General features: G+C 51.1%; 1 protein-coding gene across 2 annotated transcripts in view; it reads right to left on the bottom strand.

Moving 5' to 3' along the window:
* PRKCQ (protein kinase C theta) overlaps window positions 1-18,062 on the bottom strand; it is a 98,558-nt gene that overhangs the window by 21,738 nt on the left and 58,758 nt on the right. For both annotated transcript variants that reach the window (XM_075997654.1, XM_075997655.1), the window contains exons 8-12: window positions 16,874-17,003; window positions 12,434-12,543; window positions 11,516-11,633; window positions 9,882-10,042; window positions 5,180-5,353 (exon numbers count right to left, since the gene is read on the bottom strand). In XM_075997654.1, coding sequence (XP_075853769.1) covers window positions 5,180-5,353; window positions 9,882-10,042; window positions 11,516-11,633; window positions 12,434-12,543; window positions 16,874-17,003 — 693 coding nt within the window. The remainder of the gene's footprint in view (window positions 1-5,179; window positions 5,354-9,881; window positions 10,043-11,515; window positions 11,634-12,433; window positions 12,544-16,873; window positions 17,004-18,062) is intronic.

Raw genomic sequence — 18,062 nt, 5'->3', positions numbered from 1 at the left:
TCAGTAGGGAACAGAAGCTGGCGTGGGCTTGCTCTGTGGTTTCCTGCTTCCTCCTGCCTCTGGGATAGACTGTGGCAGTGAGGGCTGGACTCCAGCAGCCACAGTGGACCAAGAAGTACTCTTGAGGGTGGAAACCCAGTGCAGGGGGTGAGGGGATAGAGAGACAGAGACGGAGCCTGGATCTCAGATGACACCGTGCAACTGTCCCACCTGCTCTGAACATACACCTCTCACTCCTTTTATACAAGAGAGATAAACCAAATACATTATACACTGCCAATCTCATTTATTAATGAATCATTGCTATTTTTCTGTTCCTGTTTTTAGCAGCCAAATGCAATTTCCAACAGACACACGTGTTACTTCGCATTTAGACAGTTCCGAAACTGGGAGATGGCTTCTAAATATATACAGTTTAAAAAATAATTTTGTTTATGAAGAAAATAATGATGCATCTAATTATGAATGGTATCTTAAGATCAAGAAAATAGAATATTATTTTTCTAAGTTAGGCTGGTCTTTTCTATTTGCTAATTAGAATTAAATAGGAAATGTAAATAGCTTCGTAATTTAACTCCCACACAGTTTTAGAGTCTGCGCTCGAGGCAGAGTACAGAACTTACAAACAATAGGACCCCAGGAAAAATTTGTTGAATTAATTTAAAAAATGACCTTTGAAGGTAATTTGTGAGATGGGGTTTCAAAGTTTTATGGTGACCTAATTTTTTTCTAATTGTTTTTAATTTACTTATTAAGTGAATGCAGTTAAAAGATTTATGACAACTATTCTTGTAGACAAATGTGCTTGTGGATTTTTCCTATCTTTTACTTTCTATGTAAATAATAGAAAATAGGTTGTGAATATGTAGGTTTAAAATCCAATAGTGCAAAAGTTGGCTGCTATACATGCTGGAAGGGATACTGGGATGGGATCATGCAATTTCATAATGAGACACAGAAAATACAAATATTAAGAAATAATAGGCCGGGCAAGGTGGCTCATGCCTGTAATCCTAGCACTCTGGGAGGCCGAGGCGGGAGGATTGCTCGAGGTCAGGAGTTGGAAACCAGCCTGAGCAAGAGCGAGATGCTGTCTCTACTATAAATAGAAGGAAATTAATTGGCCAACTAATATATATAGAAAAACTTAGCCGGGTATGGTGGCGCATGCCTTTAGTCCCAGCTACTTGGGAGTCTGAGGCAGGAGGATGGCTTGAGCCCCAGGAGTGTGAGGTTGCTGTGAGCTAGGCTGACGCCACGGCACTCACTCTAGTCTGGGCAACAAAGCGAGAATATGTCTCAAAAAAAAAAAAAAAAAAAAAAGAAAAGAAAAAGAAGAAATAATGTTAGTAAAAAGGAAAGAAAAGTATCAAAAGCTATTTTTCTTTCTTGCTAAGACAACAGCTACTCTTCATAACGCTGATCCGGATTAGACTCTGATGCCAATAATTTATGTCAGATCTTGAACGATAAACAAAGTCATCTTGATCTAGCACAGAGAAAATTAATTTTGCAGATTCTTTTGCTTTGAGCCTCATTCAGGTTCAGGTTCAGACTCGACAGACTGTCGTGGACATCTCTGTCCCCGGCACTGTGCTTTCCCTGAGGGTCTCTCTTTCACCCCTGTCTGGCCCTCTGCGCTGCAAATCTTACTCTCTGTCCCAGGCAGGGGGCGGGTCCGGAGCCCCCCACCACCCCAGCCCTGCAGAGATTCATAAACGGCAGAGCTGGGGCTGGACTTCCGCATCCAAGCCCACCGTCATTCTCACTCCTCGTAGCTCCCTCAATGGCTTTACGCTATTTTCACCCTTCCACAGGTTGTATATCTGTCATCCCTGAACTTTAAAAATCTTTAACGACTTCATCCCAAATGCCCCCGGTAAATAACAAGTGAACAGCCATGCTCGGAGCCTCTGGAACAATCTGGTATCCAACGGGTCAGCTCTGGAGGCAGAAAGCAAACGAGCCACTCTCCAAAAATACCAACAACAGTTCCCTGGAGAAGTAAGCAGCTCACTCATCTTCTCTAATGACTCCACCAGTGTGCAAAGGTAACTGTGCCCCCAAGAAAGGCCGTTCCCAAATGTTTCCAGAGCCAATCATCACTCGTATCGCATATCAGTCGTTGCTTTCAACACTCACTCGTGGGGTTTAATCAGTTACTCTGACATGGGAGGTTTGAGTCATAAATTAAGACATCTCCAAAACAGAGACACAGGGGTCCTTGGGAAAGGGTAGATGCAAGCTTTTTTGTTTGTTTGTTTCCTTTCCTCCATCTCTTTCTAAAAAAGGACCCAGTTCTTTGAGATCTAAGCGCTGAGCTGGTCCTGCTTACATCGGATGTGCACGTTCTCTGCCAATTCTCCCTCCTCCTGCCCGAGCCCCGCGCGGGCACGAACTTGTCAGGGCTTGGGCGAAGCGTCGCAGCCGCATGGGGACTCAAGGCACTTCCCGCAGGAGCCCCACGGCCTGGAGCTGTGATGGACGGGCCAGGGAAGGGGATATACCTCCTTCCTGCGGGGAGGGGGGGGGGATTCCTGACAGCCTTCCCCACAAGGCAGGAAAACAGTCACATGTGCAAATACTTAAAAAAAAACAGCGGGGGAACGGGGCGGGGAAGGTGCCAAGTGAAACCGGGCTGCGGAGCGCGCCCGGAAGCCTGGCCGGAAGTGTGTTTAGCAGCTTGCTACGAGCCTCTGATAGTGCAAAAGGAAGAGTGAGGTGATGAGGAGCCCCCCCTGCCCCCCGCGTGCTTAGACAAGGAAGACAACAGCCTGGGAGAGGGTGGCTGTCACTTTGCCTGCAGTGACATACCTTTGCCACCCCAGACTAAGGGATAGGTACCAGCTTGAGGAGGAAGTTTCTAGTAGAAAATTTCTCCGGCCCTTATGACAGAAGTTCCATCTACTGTCTGCTGCAGGAGTGAGCCTCCTTTCTCTTTTTCTTTTCTTGTTTTTTTCTTTTTTTTTTTTTTGAGAGAGAGAGTCTCACTTTGTTACCTGGGCTAGAGTGCCGTGGCATCAGCCTAGCTCACAGCAACCTCAAACTACTGGGCTCAAGCGATCCTCCTGCCTCAGCCTCCCCAAGTAGCTGGGACCACAGGCATGCGCCACCATGCCTGGCTTATTTTTTCTATTTTTAGGAGAGATGGGGGGGGGGGGGTGGGTCTCACTCTTGCTCAGGCTGGTCTCGAACTCCTGACCTCGAATGATCCTCCTGCCTTGGCCTCCCAGAGTGCTAGGATTACGGGTGTGAACCACCACGCCCCTGGCCTCTGCTTTCTCTTAAACACCTGTTGTGACCTGGCCACTCCTTCCCGCCCCCTCTCCTGTGACCTCACACCTCTAATGCCCAAGGTCCTTTCTGCGTATTCAGATTCTAATTTCTAATTTCTCTCCTGTGTGGCACTTCAAGTCTGCATTCTAGTTCCCTATGTCACTGTTAGAAGTGTCAGTCTTGGCTCTTTTGTTAGAGTTTGGAACTCTTGGGGCCAGGAACCGCATTCTATATTTCTGTCCCCTTCCATAGAGCTTCTAATCCGGTAGGTGCTCAACAAGTGCCTCCTCAGGGCCTGCTTTCTCTTGATTTTAGGCAAGTGCATTCATTTGTTTATTTGTTCGTCAAATGTTGGCTGAGAATCTGCTGGGAGCTGCAGGGGTGGGGACGGGCACCCTGCTTGTCACCCGCTTTCCTGACTGATCCCTGGGCTGCCTCGTTAATTCTTTCCACGACTCAAGGCACCTCCAGGGCCTGTGTGACTCATACTGTGGCTGTCATGACTTGAAATAGAAAAAGGAAAACCCCACCCTCTCTGCTCTGTGGGCCTTTGTCACACAGTCCTGCACGGATCTGCTTTTTATTCTGGGATGTGGAGGGTGGGGAGAGCAGGGACGGGGTTGGACCAAGGAGGGGAGAGGAGTCGCCATGCACCTGCTCAGAGACTGACCTGCCAGGATGTCCATTTCAGCTCTGTTCAAGTCAGAGCAGGAAGTTAGAAATGGTCTAATCAGATACATCATATGGGATAGCCATGGATTTGAGAAAATATATATCATAGGGTATAGAAAACACAAGTTGCAAAACAGTGGGTTGTTATTTTTATTTTTAAAATCCCACTGGGGGAAAAATCTAGAAGGAGAAACTTCAAAGTATTCATGATGAGTATATGCAAGTGTTGGGATTATAAGTGATTTTCTTTTCTTTTTTCTTTTTTTTCTTGAGTCAGAGTATCACTCTGTTGCCCGGGCTAGAGTGCCATGGCGTCAGCCTAGCCCACAGCAACCTCAGACTCCTGGGCTCAAGCGATCCTCCTGCTTCAGCCTCCCAAGTAGCTGGGAGTACAGGCATGTGCCACCATGCCTGGCTAATTTTTTCTATATGTATTTTTAGTTGGCCAATTAATTCTTTTCTATTTTTAGTAGAGACGGGGGTCTCGCTCTTGCTCAGGCTGTTTTCAAACTCCTGACCTTAAGCGATCCTCCTGCCTTGGCCTCCCAGAGTGCTAGGATTACAGGTGTGAGCCACCGTGCCTGGCCTGTAAGTGATTTTCTTCTTGGAGTTTATGAGCATTTTCTACAGTGATCCCGAATAACTATTAGGTCAGGAAAAAAAAAAAGAATAAATTTTCTTTCTTTCCTTCTTTCTTTTTTTTTTAGGAAAAAGGAGACATCAGGTCCAGAGTCCTCCTGCCAAAGCGGTGAAGCCTCCTGGCAAGGTTGGCATAGAGGAAGGGGCCCAGCGCTGAGCGGGAATGACAACACATCCGCCCTACACCTCCCTGCCCAGGTGCCCAGGGGCTCTCTCATGATGAAGCCCCCGCTTAGGGCTGCTTTTTCTGCAAGCCTTGAATAGGAGAAGAACAGTGCACATGCATTTTGATCTATGGGCACACAACTTTTTTTGTGTGCAAATACACGCACGATGGCCTAAACAACAGGTATCACATTTCCCACCCCACCCCCCATTGAGAAGCCTGGTCGTTACGCTAAGTTAAACCAAATTCTAAAGAACAAGAAAACGGACAAACAGACCCAGAAGCAAAGATCTTTCCCAACCAACTGGAAGGTAAGGAGATAAATTTGGAGGCGATACCCCGCGTCTCCCAAAGAGGGCGCCACCACCGCAAGCTCCACACCTGGACGGGGTGGAGGGAGGAGGGCGGCCTGAGCAGACGCCATACCTTGGTCTGGAAGGTGCAGAACATGTGCGTCAGGAACGGGTGCTCCCAGGCCAGCGAGAGGACTCTCTTCTCCACCATTGTGCACTCCACGTCGTCATCCATCAAGACCACGTCTTTCTTTAGGGCTTTTATTGCAAAAAATTGATTGGTCTTCTTGAACTCTGCTAGGAAGACCTAGACGGAATGGGAAGAAGTGGCTTTATTTTGGAAGTTGGATTCACACTCATGGAAAAAAGAGACAAATAAGGCCGGGCGCGGTGGCTCACGCCTGTCATCCCAGCACTCTGGGAGGCCGAGGCGGGAGGATGGCTCGAGGTCAGGAGTTGGAAACCAGCCTGAGCAAGAGCGAGACCTCGTCTCTACTATAAATAGAAAGAAATTAATTGGCCAACTACTATATATAGAAAAAATGAGCCGGGCGTGGTGGCGCATGCCTGTAGTCCCAGCTACTCGGGAGGCTGAGGCAGGAGGATCACTTGAGCCCAGGAGTTGGAGGTTGCTGTGAGCTAGGCTGACGCCCCGGCACTCACTCTAGCCTGGGCAACAGAGCGAGACTCCGTCTCCAAAGGAAAAAAAAAAAAGAGAGAGAGACAAAGTCCTGAGACAGAGAGCTGTGTGCTGGGTGGGAAGGGACGATTCCTCCTCCAGTCCCCTCCATCCTGGACAGGATATTCCCGAGACAAAATAGAACACGTCAGTGGTTTAGGATATTACACCTACTAGCTTTGTACCTTTCCGAGGGTTTCATAAAATTATTACGCAATTGGATGGGTTTTAAAAGCGTGCCCTGCCTGCCCAGGAACCTGAGTCAGTGTGCAATAACAATTCAGAGAGACAACGTGCAAAACGAAGGAAGAAGAGTAGTGGAGAGGAGAAGTTGTTTGGACTTGAAACATTTCTGTCAATGCACACAAAACTCAGCTTTAACTTCTACCCAGTTTCTCAAGGCAAGAAGAACACTTGAGGGATAGAGTTCTCCCCGCCGACTCAGAAAATGAACACCATTTTTATCTGATGACACTGAAACTGATAACATTTTTGGGACCTACTATATGGCCTGGGGCATTCTGCTGTGGACTTCGTTCCGCTATGGACTTAAAATTAGGTGCTACCTGATTTTATTATCTGATTTAATTCTCAGCCCATCACACTCTGCAAGACAGATATCAATAATAACAAAATTGGGTTTAAAAGAGTTACTTGCTCAAATTCATGGAGCTACTTGGAAAAGAAAATCTTAACACCAAAGTTTACTTTTCCTGCTTGCTTTCATAAATCTTATATCAAAGGACGGCAGATGGCACGTGATGGCGAGGTTCAACAACGCCCGAGTTTGCAAATGACCCAGCGGCACGCCGTTGGCCATTGTAAGGACGTGGCATTTGGATACAGAAAACTCCGGCTCCGGTTTTATCCCGCACACGTCTGCCCACCGCGGAGATGTGAGCAAACCGATCACCCCCTCTGGGCTCCAGTTTCCTAATCTTGACCAGGGATTAAGGAAATTTACAGAATGACTGTGAAAATCAAATGAGATCCTGCCTGGGAGGGGAGAGTATAAGTGACAGTTATTAAGAATATTTGTCTTTTTTTTTTTTTTTTTTAATTGACTCTCAGGAAATGCTGAAGTCAATGACATAAACCAGTACTGAGAACGCGAGTGTCCAGGTTTAAAATACAGGGACACAGAGCCGTGGCTGCGTGCCAGCTGGCTGGACAGAGGGGAGGGAGGTTAGGTGGGAATTCAGGCAGATGAAGGATGCTCACGTCTTCAGAGAACACACAATTTGTTCTCCCGGGCTTAATTAAAAGTAGATTGAGGCCGGGCGCGGTGGCTCACGCTGTAATCCTAGCACTCTGGGAGGCCGAGGCGGGCGGATTGCTCAAGGTCAGGAGTTCAAAACCAGCCTGAGCGAGACCCCGTCTCTACCATAAAAATAGAAAGAATTTAATTGGCCAACTAATATATATAATATAAAAATCAGCCGGGCATGGTGGCGCGTGCCTGTAGTCCCAGCTACTCGGGAGGCTGAGGCAGAAGGATCACTCAAGCCCAGGAGTTTGAGGTTGCTGTGAGCTAGGCTGACGCCACGGCACCCACTCTAGCCTAGGCAAGAAAGCGAGACTCTGTCTCAAAAAAAAAAAAAAAAGAAAAAAAAAGAAAAAAAAAAAAGTAGATTGAGGCTAAGAGAACAGAGACCGGCATTTTGGTAAAGAACGATGCTTTCCTAACAGAGCCAAAAGAGAAAGGAAAGGTGAGTTCTAGAGCATTCTCGCTGTCGTGAGAAAGGGCGATCTTCTCCCTATCTTTGGTGCCTTGTCCTCCCCTCCTCTCCGAGCTGGGAGACCCAGGGTCCCTATGGAAAGAAGGGGACCCCTTTGGACACGGGGCCAGGAAATCTGGAGCTTCCGGCGGTCCCCTGGGACGTTTGCCAAGGCTTGTAGGTTTGACATGATGTCTTCCTTCTTAACCTCGTTCAGATGTAGGAGTCCGCAAGGGAACAAAGAAAGATAAACACTTCATTAACAACGAAAAGTCCTCTTTTGGCAATTGCCTCTTTCCGTAAAGACATCCTAAAAGCAGCCATAGTAAACTAAGAGGCCGAAAAGGCAATTTCCATCTATGTAATGTGCTTTCAATTTTTTGGTAACAGGTTATAATTGCACGTTAATTGATGCTAAGTTATAATGAAGACTGGCTGCAAAACTGCCAGTTTAAACGCTCAGATGAGCACCCACTGAGCCGGCTGCGGTGTGTATTATTATTGCGGGAAGGAGCTAGAGTTGGAAGAAGTCGTGGGTAGGAGCCACAGTTTGCAGGGCAGAGCGGACTTTGCCGCAAGGCAGCACATGGGTGTGGAGATCCAAACCCCGACTGGAACACGATGTTATTCGGCTGTGTCGGGAGCTCAGTGGAATTTTAGTTTGTTTATTATTAAATAAACTGGGTAAGTTTGTCTTATCTGGTGAGCAGGTGCCCAGCGTCACGCTGGCTTTGGATGCTGCACTCCTGGAGCTGTAGTCTCTGGTTAAAATTATAGAATATAAAACAGTGGGGAGCCCCATTATTAATACATTAGATAGCCTTGATGTAAAAAAAAAAAAATGACCTAAAAGTCTATGTTGCATAGTGTCCCTCCTTACAATCAGTTGCTTGAATATTTTCTGCCATCACTGGTAGTTGATAATAATTCCTTATATTATGTCTTTTTCCTCCCCCTCCCCTCCCCACTTTCCTTCTCCTCCACCTGTCCCCGAGAGTGACAGAGACAATCTCCCGAGCATGTGCGTGGTGGGAGGAATTTAGAGGAGGGACTTCCTCCACAAAAACGTGTCCAGGAGTCTTTTTTTCTTTTGTTTCTTGAGATAGAGTCTCACTCTGTTGCCCAGGCTAGAGTGCCGTGGCATCAGCCTAGCTCACAGCAACCTCAAACTCCTGGGCTCAAGCGATCCTGCTGCCTCAGCCTCCCTAGTAGCTGGGACTGCAGGCATGCACCACCATGCTTGGCTAATTTTTTCTATATATATTTTTAGTTGTCCAGCTAATTTTTTTCTATTTTTAGTAGAGACGGGGTCTCACTCTTGCTCAGGCTGGTCTAGAATTCCTGACCTTGAGCGATCCTCCCGCCTCGGCTTCCCAGAGTGCTAGGATTACAGGCGTGAGCCACCGCGCCCGGCCCGAGTCAGGGATTCTTAAGCTACAGCCTGGTCGTTAGGGGCTGAATTGTGTCTGGGCTGGGGTATCCTAGCACCTCGGAATGTGACCAAATATGGTAATTACCTTAATTACCTTTAAAGAGGTAATTAAGGAGGTCTCTATGTGCAATTATAACCTGTTACCTTTAAAGAGGCAATTAAGGTAATTAAGGTTAATTAAGGTTCAATGAGGGCATTAAGGCGGGCGTCTTTATAGGAAGAGAAAGTTCGTGCACAGAGGGAAGATGATGTGACCAGGGCAAGGGAAGACGGCCACCCACAAGCCAAGGCCAGAGGCCTTGGGAGAAACCTTGGTCTCGGATTTCCAGCCTCCAGAACGGGGAGAAAATGCATTTTTGCTATTCAAGCCACCCGGGCTGTGATAGTTTGTCATAGCAGCCCAAGCAAACTAACACAAGCCTGAAGGCATTTAATAGAGAGAGAGAAAAAAGTCACGTCACAAAGAGAAACAACACTCCAGCCTCGAGAACGAAGCAAAAGAAAAAAAAAAAAAAACCAAAACAATAGAATAAACAAACCCCTGCGACAGAGGAAGTGGCCAAGGCACCTTCCTGTTTCTTCGGTGCCCGAAGACAGGAAACTCACAAGCGTGTGGGGTGGGCACTTTCAACGCACAGTGGCTTTGGGGACAAAGATTCCCGGGAATCAGAAGCAGCTATTTCCCTAGAGCCCCCACCCCCGGGGGCCCTGTTTATTGGGAGATCTCCCGGGAAACCTCCGAACACCTCACGAGGCAAGTTCCCCAGACCACAGTTCCATGGTCTAGTTCAGGGGTCCTCAGACTTTTTAAACAGGGGGCCAGTTCACTGTCCCTCACACTGTCGGAGGGCCGGACTATAGTTAAAAAAAAAAAACAAAAAAAAAACTGTGAACAAATTCCTATGCTCACTGCACGCGTCTTATTCCGAATTAAAAAAAAAAAAAAAAGCAAGCGGGCAGAAACACCGGGTCTGCAGCGTGTTCTGCGGCGCCGCGGCACGCATACCTTGCCGAAGCTTCCTTTCCCCAACATTTTGTGCAAGATAAAATCCTCGATTTTTAGCTTCATATGGAGGGAGGGTCTTTCCGCGTTCGGTTCCGGTTCGGGGTGGTGGCACGTCTTGTCCCCCTCGTCTGCCGGAGACTCCCAGGAGATTCCCTGCAGCTCTGGAAATGGCAAGCTGGCGGTTACACACGCGACACGGCGGCCTGGAGCGCCATTCTAGCTGCGCAGAGCACACGCATTTTTTTTTTCCCCATCCTGGGGGCCTTGGGGGGGGGACTCGGGGTTCAGACAGCTTTAACACCTCTGCACCTGCCTGTGAGCCTGGCATCTGCAGTGTGGACCCTGTCCCCTTTTCCCCCACAGTCTGGGAAGCAGTTCAGCTTAGAGAGACGCATGCGGTCCGCCGATCGGACCGTGTATGCGAAATATGCACGCGCACGTTTGATAACGTCAGACCGCGGGCAGCGGCTGGGGCTTTGGACCGAATTTGAGAAGACACGATTTCCAATGGTGTGCGTGGCTCCCGGGCAGGGCGGCATCGGTTTCTGTGAAGCACCACGTGAGGGAAGAGGAAGTGAAATCTAGCGGACTGTTAAAGATCCAAAGGGCGCCATTCATCACAGAACTCGAGTGGGGACGCCGCCAGGGTGGACCGCCTCCGAGCCGTGGTCCCCTTTGTGCCTGCAGACCCAGCCCTCCCTAAGTCTAACACGGACCTTCCATTTCAATTTTTCAGTCCAGAGACGGAGAAAAACATTTTTTTTTGGAGTCTCCCCTAGTTTATAACATCGCTTTTATTTTTTTAATCCCTGGGGTTATCCTTCATATTTTCCTTGCAGTGCAAGAGAAATATGGATTTTATAATATTCATATTATGAATGTTATTCATAATGTTCATAATTGAATATTATTCATAATATGAATATGAATATATATTGAATGAATATATTGAATTCATATATATGAGTATATATGAATATGATATAATGTTCATATTATGAATATTTCATATTATGAATATTATTATTATATTATGATGAAGCCATCCAGGCCCCAGAATCTTGTGGTCTACCCTCTCATGAGCTACCTTCAAACAGTGGGCTGGGTGAAATTCCCTGATGCCATGGAATGCCAAGGGCTTCGAGCCCTGCTATCCTCCTCTTTTCTATCCTTAAATATCTTTAAAAAGTCTTAAAGGTGCAGAACAAGAATGTCCCCTGTAGTATTCCCACCATCTTTAAGATAGATTCATTTCTATGAAAGAGCTTAACACTGACGGGAAGTAACATTCCAACAACAGGGTCGCGTTCATGCTTGGATGGGAGACCACCTGGGAATGCTGTAGGTTTTAAAAACAACTCTAGGGAAATGCCTGCCGTTGTATGCTCCAGACACATCCCGTTTCTAAGCCCCGCCTCCCACCCCCTTACAAAGGTACCTAATGGGGCGTAGTTTGAATTCTCTCCCAAGAAGCAGGAGTCTCTCGACTCCTGGCTGGATCTGTAATCTTTAACAGAACAGCCGTGCCTGTCAGGTGAGGTCAATTGAGAACGTAAAGCCAGAGGAGGGACCAAGGTTAAGGTTAATCTAGGTTAATTGCTGACATTGATTCAACCACGGGCCGGGACGGCTACCTCTCTTTCCAGGTGTGGGTAGGTATGGCGGCCTCACTTCACTTTTGTTGGAGCACGGGAGGCCAATTTCAACTGGGCCTTCTCTGAAGATCTGTTCGGTGTCTCTTAAGCAGCGAGCCTGGGTGACAAACAGAGAGTCAGACCACCCACCCACCCACCCACACACACCCACCTTAACAGGACAGCTCAGCCTGCTGTCCGGGGGGACAAAAGCCATCTAAGTTTCCTAAATGCATGGGATCCCCGAAAGCTCCTCTTTCCCACAACACTCTTTCTCGGACTCCCGTATTCCGGGAAGAGTCCATCGGTTGTATTTTAGCATCTGCAGAACACACTCTGCTCCTGCACGCGTTTCTGGGGGCCGACCCGCCTGGATCCGCCCGGGCTGCCCACATCACGGACGAAACAGACAGTCAACGAACAGAAAAGACAGCTCATGCAGGTAATGTCAAGTCTTGCAGAGGGTTTGTTCTTGGATATGGGAATTCAACCAATGCCAAAGTAATAAACTGGCCAGGCAAAAGTTGCCCTGGGCTCAGTGTTCTGGGAGGATTTGGGGGGATGATTCCAGCAAATTAAGTGTTTTCCCCCCTCCCTTGGCTATTATATAACACTAATAAATTTCTCTACATCTGGTGATGAATCCTCAATAATTTCAATGCATTTATTTGTTCCCGCCCTGATCATTCCACAAAGAGCTTAAGACCTAGCAAAGGTCCACACAGGACAAGTATATTAAATAAGTATCTCAAAGGGTGTGGCGGGGCACAAGCCCGAAGGTGGAAGTCGGCCGCAGGCCCGGTGCCCGCGAGTGCATCCTGGGCTTCCTGTAGGGCTACGGGGCAGAGGGTGAAAGGCCGTCGCGCGTCCTGGTTGAGCCGGCAAGGCGGGGACGTGCCCACGCCATGCGCCCCCTACCTGTTGGGTGCTCTCGATCATCGCCAGGGCCTCAGCCATTAGCTTCTGGTTTATGCCGCAAAGGTTGGCCACCTTCGTCTGGCACCTGTGGTGTACGTTCATGCCACATGCTGCAACGGAGAAACGGGGCGGTGAGCCGGAGCGGCGGGACCCGCCGGTGCCGGGGCGCTCGAGGTGGGCCCCGTGTCCGGGCGGGAAAGCCTGTTGCCAAGCATGTGAGTGCTCAGGCCGTGCCGCAGTGGGGAGGAAGACGGTGACCTCGGCTCTGCACGGCGGCAACGCGGGTGCCGGGAGGGGAGGACGCTGCCTCCCACGCTCGGTCCCGAGCCCGAGCGTCCCTGCCCCTGCCTGGGCTGCTGCACCAGCCTCTCCACCCTCCCGGCGGGAGCCCGGGGCTGCAGCGTCAGCCACGGAAGGGGGGTGTGTGTGTGTATGTGTGTTCATGTGTGTGTGTGTTCGTGTGTGTGTGTGTGTATTCATGTGTGTGTGTGACACGGGACTGGATAAGGAGGAGGGGGAGTGGCCAGAGACCTCGTGCTCACCTTTGGGGCTAACACACTGGGAGACCTGACCACTGGCCAAGAAAGGGGTCCCTGGGGGTGCACAGCTCTGAGCCCCGGGTGGCGGGGGCCGCCGGGTTACTGGGGTCTCCCACAGGCAGGACTGAGAGGCTGTGGGGGCATCCGATGGACTTCTGGTCCCTCACAGGAAGGAAGCTTGGAAATTTCGTTTGTTTTATAGCTGCGAGATGCATTCGAGGCTAGCGAAGTGAAGCCCTCTCTTTGGAGGACGGAAGGACAGAGAGGTGGGCGGAGTTAAACCCTGACATCTTTTAGTCTTCATCTTCCTCCCCCGGGGACGTGAGAGGGTGGCGTCCTAAGCCCACAGCGGACGGAGCTCTGGCGGCCACACCAGCGTGACGTCGCTGGAACGGGACTCGGCGCAGAAGTGCCTCTCTTCCCCTCCGGTTCTCGTCCCTGCGCCCACGCCTGCTGCCCCCTGCACAGGACACGCCATCGGGTCCTCTCCTTGGGGCACGAAGTCCCCGAGGTCCCGAGTGCCTCTGCTTGGATGGACAGGCGCCCTGCCGAGAGCCGTTGGGAAAACGCAGCGCCACGCTCCTCCTGGCCAGGGCGACAGCCCGGGTGCAGGAAGTACGGCGGCGATCGCTTTGCGGAGACGGCACCGTGCATGGCTTGAGGGCGCCAGGGGCCACGGAGACCTGCCCAACAGCGAACCGGTCGACCCCTCCGGAATGATCACGGCACTGTCTGATTGTGGCGGGCAGATCTGCTGACACATTACTTGGGTGCCTCTTTCCCTCCCTAAACGGCTTTCCTTCCCTGCTCCCTGCACCCTGCACCCTCGCCCCTGGCTGGGCCATCTCCCTCCTGCAAACAATAATTATCAGATCGAGTCCCGATGAAGTGGGGTTCAAGGTCGTAAAGAGAGAGATATTTCTTGCACGCAGGCATGCATGGCTCAAGTTCACATCTATGACCTAGTTACGGAACGTAGCTCCAAGAAAAGGAACCAAAGTTTCCTTTTCGCCTTTGTAAGAGTCACACGGGGTGTTATTCTAGATTTTGCGAAAGAGAAAGAAAAAGGGAGTGGGAAATACCTGCGCGATGGTCGGGGAGGAGATGTGTGTGCTGGTCACGGCTCGGCACGGAGCCTGGACACCGTGTGACCTTGGGCAGGTCACGTGCTTTCCATGGGCTTCGGATTTGGGCTCCCGGGCACTGAACTAATGATCCACGCGGGCTCCTAGCCTAGCGACCCTCCAAATCTGGGCGAACATCCTGATCCACCAGTCCTGGAAACAACACCCCCCCCCAAAGGACTAACCTCCACTTCCTACGACCAGGGGAGCCTTCCTGGATTGTCTTTGCCTGTGCAAAGACGGCGATGACATCACGCCGCTCATTTTAGAAAATGCAGATGTTGCTTATGAAACAAACATCCCCATTAAAATTAAAAAAAAAAAAATCTAACAAAGATTTCCAAACTCCAGCTGCCAATCTAATCTCGAGTTCTACTTGCTTCTACAGAAATCTGCAAGTCGGAGTTGTTATAACGGAATCGGGCGGTAGGAGCGACAGGGCCATGGCGCCTTCGGCTCATCTGCACACGTGTGTGCAAAGAGCTCGGCGCAGGGACTGGCATCGGGTAGGCGCTCCGCAAACGCAGCTCGTCTTTGGTCTTCGCCACGTGCCGCACTGACGTGCACGTTGAAATATCTAGGTGGAATGTTGGCAGCCCGCACCTGTGGTTTTCACTAGCTCGCTCTTCCCGAGGCAGCTCACAAAGACCAAAATAAAGGCAGCATGTCTGTGTAAGTAACTCTCAACTCTCACTAGGCCCAGCCTGTGTGCATAGAGTCAGCCACAAAAATCCACCGGAAGCCAACGCTTTTATGCCCATTGAAAGTCTTTAATGCAGGAAAGGTGTGTGGCCGGACGGCGCTCTGAGTTCCGAATCGTCAGCGTGACCCCGGAGGGACCCGTGGCCCCGGCCCCACTTCCCTTAGTGTTGCAGCCTGATCCACGATGGATCGATCGTCTCTGGCTTGCAGGGCTTGGAGAAAGAGGCCACCTCTCCTCTACGGGGGTCGCAATTCTTTGCTACTAACCTATTCCGCGGTAACTGGATCTCTGTGAGTGCAAATAGTCCCCCTTGGTGGCTATTTTCATGGGAATTACCGTGGGGGCAGAGAGGAGGCAGGGTAAAGGCTACCGGGAGGCCCTACTTAAGACGGAAGCAAGACGGGCCAGCCGCCGGCCAGTGGGGGGGAGAGAAGGCGAGGGCAGGGCCAAGGCTGGAAAATGCTCGGGGAGGGAGGGGGAGGGGAGAGAGGGAGGAGAGGGGAGTAAAAGAAGAGGGGGAGGGGAGTGCTTGAAACAGGTGTAGGAGAGAGCGGGGAAAGAGAATGGGAGGGGAAGAAGGAAAGAATGTTGGAAGAAGGGACGGAACAAAGCAAGCCCCGGAGGAGCCGTGAAATAATGCCAGGAACCCTCGGGAGGTTCCAGGCCAGGCCGGTGGGCTCTCGGGACGGGACGCCTGGCCGGAGACCTCCCCAGAGGACCCACCAGCCGGTGAGAGGGTCACACGATTCACGTTTCCCGTCCAAGCAGAGAGAATCCGGGGATGTCACTTTTTTGCCTGTGCGCCCCGTCCCCTGCCTACGGGAGTCTTCTCGAACAGGTGCGTAGAGAAAGGGGTCAGGGGCACTTCCGGGCCACGGACGGACTATCGGGGTCAATGCTGAGTCCCCGTGATGTTCACCTTGGGTGACGATTTGGGGACCTGCCTCCTCCTGCCTCCACCCGGGACGTCGCTCGGGGCTCCCCCGGGGAAGGTGGACGGTATCAGGATGAGGACACAGAGAGAAAATGCGCGAGGTGCCTTCCCCTCTGCCACCTCCAGCACCTGCATGAGAAGACGTATCCCAGCCAGGGGCGTACGTCCAAGTAGGGCCGCAAAAAAAAAAAAAGTGGCTTAGCTACTTAAAATAGTCCCTCACGAGAAGGGTGCGTGCTGTGGCCGGAGGTCCTCCTTTTGTGACTGTACCATCCGCCGGCCACCCTCACTGCCACCCAGAAGGCAGACCGCTTTGTCCCTGCTCGCCGGGACTTTTTCCTCTCCCTGCCTCCTAATCCTGGTATGACAGCATCTCAGTCTCTAAAGGTTGTTGCCTTAGCAACCTGGAGTTCCCGAGCAAGAAGGCCTTGTTGCTTTTCCTTTCCTCAAGGTGAGTCTGAGTAACTCTGTCGGTAAAGAGTGGCTCCGGCCGTGCTGGCCTTTGGGTGGGTGGGTAGGGGGTGGGGAACCAGAGAAGGGGAAACGGGGCCCGGAGCTGGACTGGCCCCTTCCTGGGCGCTCCGAGCTCCCAGCGATGGTTTAGGGACAGACTGTCGAGCTCACGTTGCAGAGTTTCTCCGTGCAGGACCACACGCCAGCCACATGCGTGTGCTGGGCTTGTTCCCGACGGAGGTGACAGAGTGAATGTTACCAGCTGGCGCAGAGGAGGTGCCGGGGCAGCCCACGGCCGGACCTGCCGGGACCGGGCGCGGCCGCCCAGAACCCACCGTGGAGCCAGGGGGTCGGGTCAGAGTGAGGTGGGATCCTGGGCAGAGGGACCAGTCAGAGGAGAAACACTGTCTTCATTTCTCCCCGGGGCCACAGTGCGACAGAAGGCACAGGGGCCCAGGGACCTTGACCTTGAACTTGAACTGTCGTGCACTTTCCTGAGATCCAAGGATGAGGGTGGAAGGAAAAGAGAGCAGCAGCGTGTGGCCCCGGGAAGATGGCATTTGCCATCGTGGCCCCTCCGGGCCGGGTGGGGAAGTCGTGCCTCTATGTCCCCCCACCCCCTCCTGCTCTCGGGAAAGCTGCCCCCTGCACCCCTCGGGGGTGGGGGCGGTCCGCCTGGGGACTCACCGTCACACTTGAGCCCCTGCCGCGCCAGCCCCCACAGCAGCGTCCCACAGTGCTCGCAGAAGGTGGGGCTCTTGTAGCTGTACACTTTGAATCTGTGCGGCATGTCGATTTTGAATCTCTCCTTGTGGAACTGGAAGAGAGAGGTGGGTGGTGAGACCGAGGGTGCCTGTCCCCAGGGCCCCGACTGCTTCCCGGGCACCTCAGCGTAACAACAGGGACCGCATGGTGGCAGAGGGCTGCCGCCGTGCACATTTTAAACCACCGTCGCCGCTTGTCAGGGCTCCTGGGCCCGACTGAGGACGGCAGGAGCCCTGAGCGGTCGTGGGCAAGGGGCGAGCTTGCCGGCCGCACGCGCCGGGCGCCCTGCAGACGGCCGAGGCCCCAGCGGTGCGTGCAGGAAGCAAGGCACGAGGGCTGCTTATGTAAACCAGAGCTCAGGAAGCGCTGCCCCTGTTTAAATAGAGGAAACTTTTTTTCTTCCTGTGTTAATATAAATATTTCCTTTTCTCGTTCGGTGCAGAACTAGTGCTTTTACCTTTGGAGGATGCCAAAGAATGCCTCCTCTAGAGGAAGCAACTTCCCAGGCTTGGCAGGGGGAGAGCCCCACGTGGGAAGCATTTTCGCACCTGTTGTTCGTGAGCGGGGGCGGTGAGAGCGGTTGGGCAACGCTTCCCACCAGGTGCCAGAGACGAATATGTCACCTGCATTGTCTATTACACAGGAGGTATCTCGTGCAGTCCTTAGAACACCCCATTCGATGTAGCTTCTACTATTGCACAGATGAGGAGATTAAGCCCAGAGAGGGCCAGAAACTTTCCCAGGTCACACAGCGATGGAGCTGGAATATCTGTGAGCTTGGCAGTCAGAATCTGAGCCCATCTATTCTCTTTTCTGCCTCAAAATTAAATGTAAAGGCTTGGGGGAATGGGGAGAGGTGAGGGGGAAAGGGATACTAGCAGTGGATATATTGCAGGATTTTTTTTTTTTTTTTTAACAGTTTTCCAGGGTTTAAAAATCAAACTTCTCCAATGGACAGCAACAAAAAACCCAGGTAGTTGGAGTCTTGGTAAGAATGCTAGTATTCTTTTGCGAGATAAAACATTTTATTTTCTTGAGACTTATAATCTCTCTGCAGAAATTTCAAATTAACACATTAACCGCCATGCGAGTTGTATTTAACTCACGCTAG

Source organism: Microcebus murinus, chromosome 25 (genome assembly GCF_040939455.1).
Source record: "Microcebus murinus isolate Inina chromosome 25, M.murinus_Inina_mat1.0, whole genome shotgun sequence".
In the NCBI taxonomy this organism is placed as follows: Eukaryota; Metazoa; Chordata; class Mammalia; order Primates; family Cheirogaleidae; genus Microcebus; species Microcebus murinus.
This window is presented reverse-complemented; position numbering and strand designations above follow the sequence as displayed.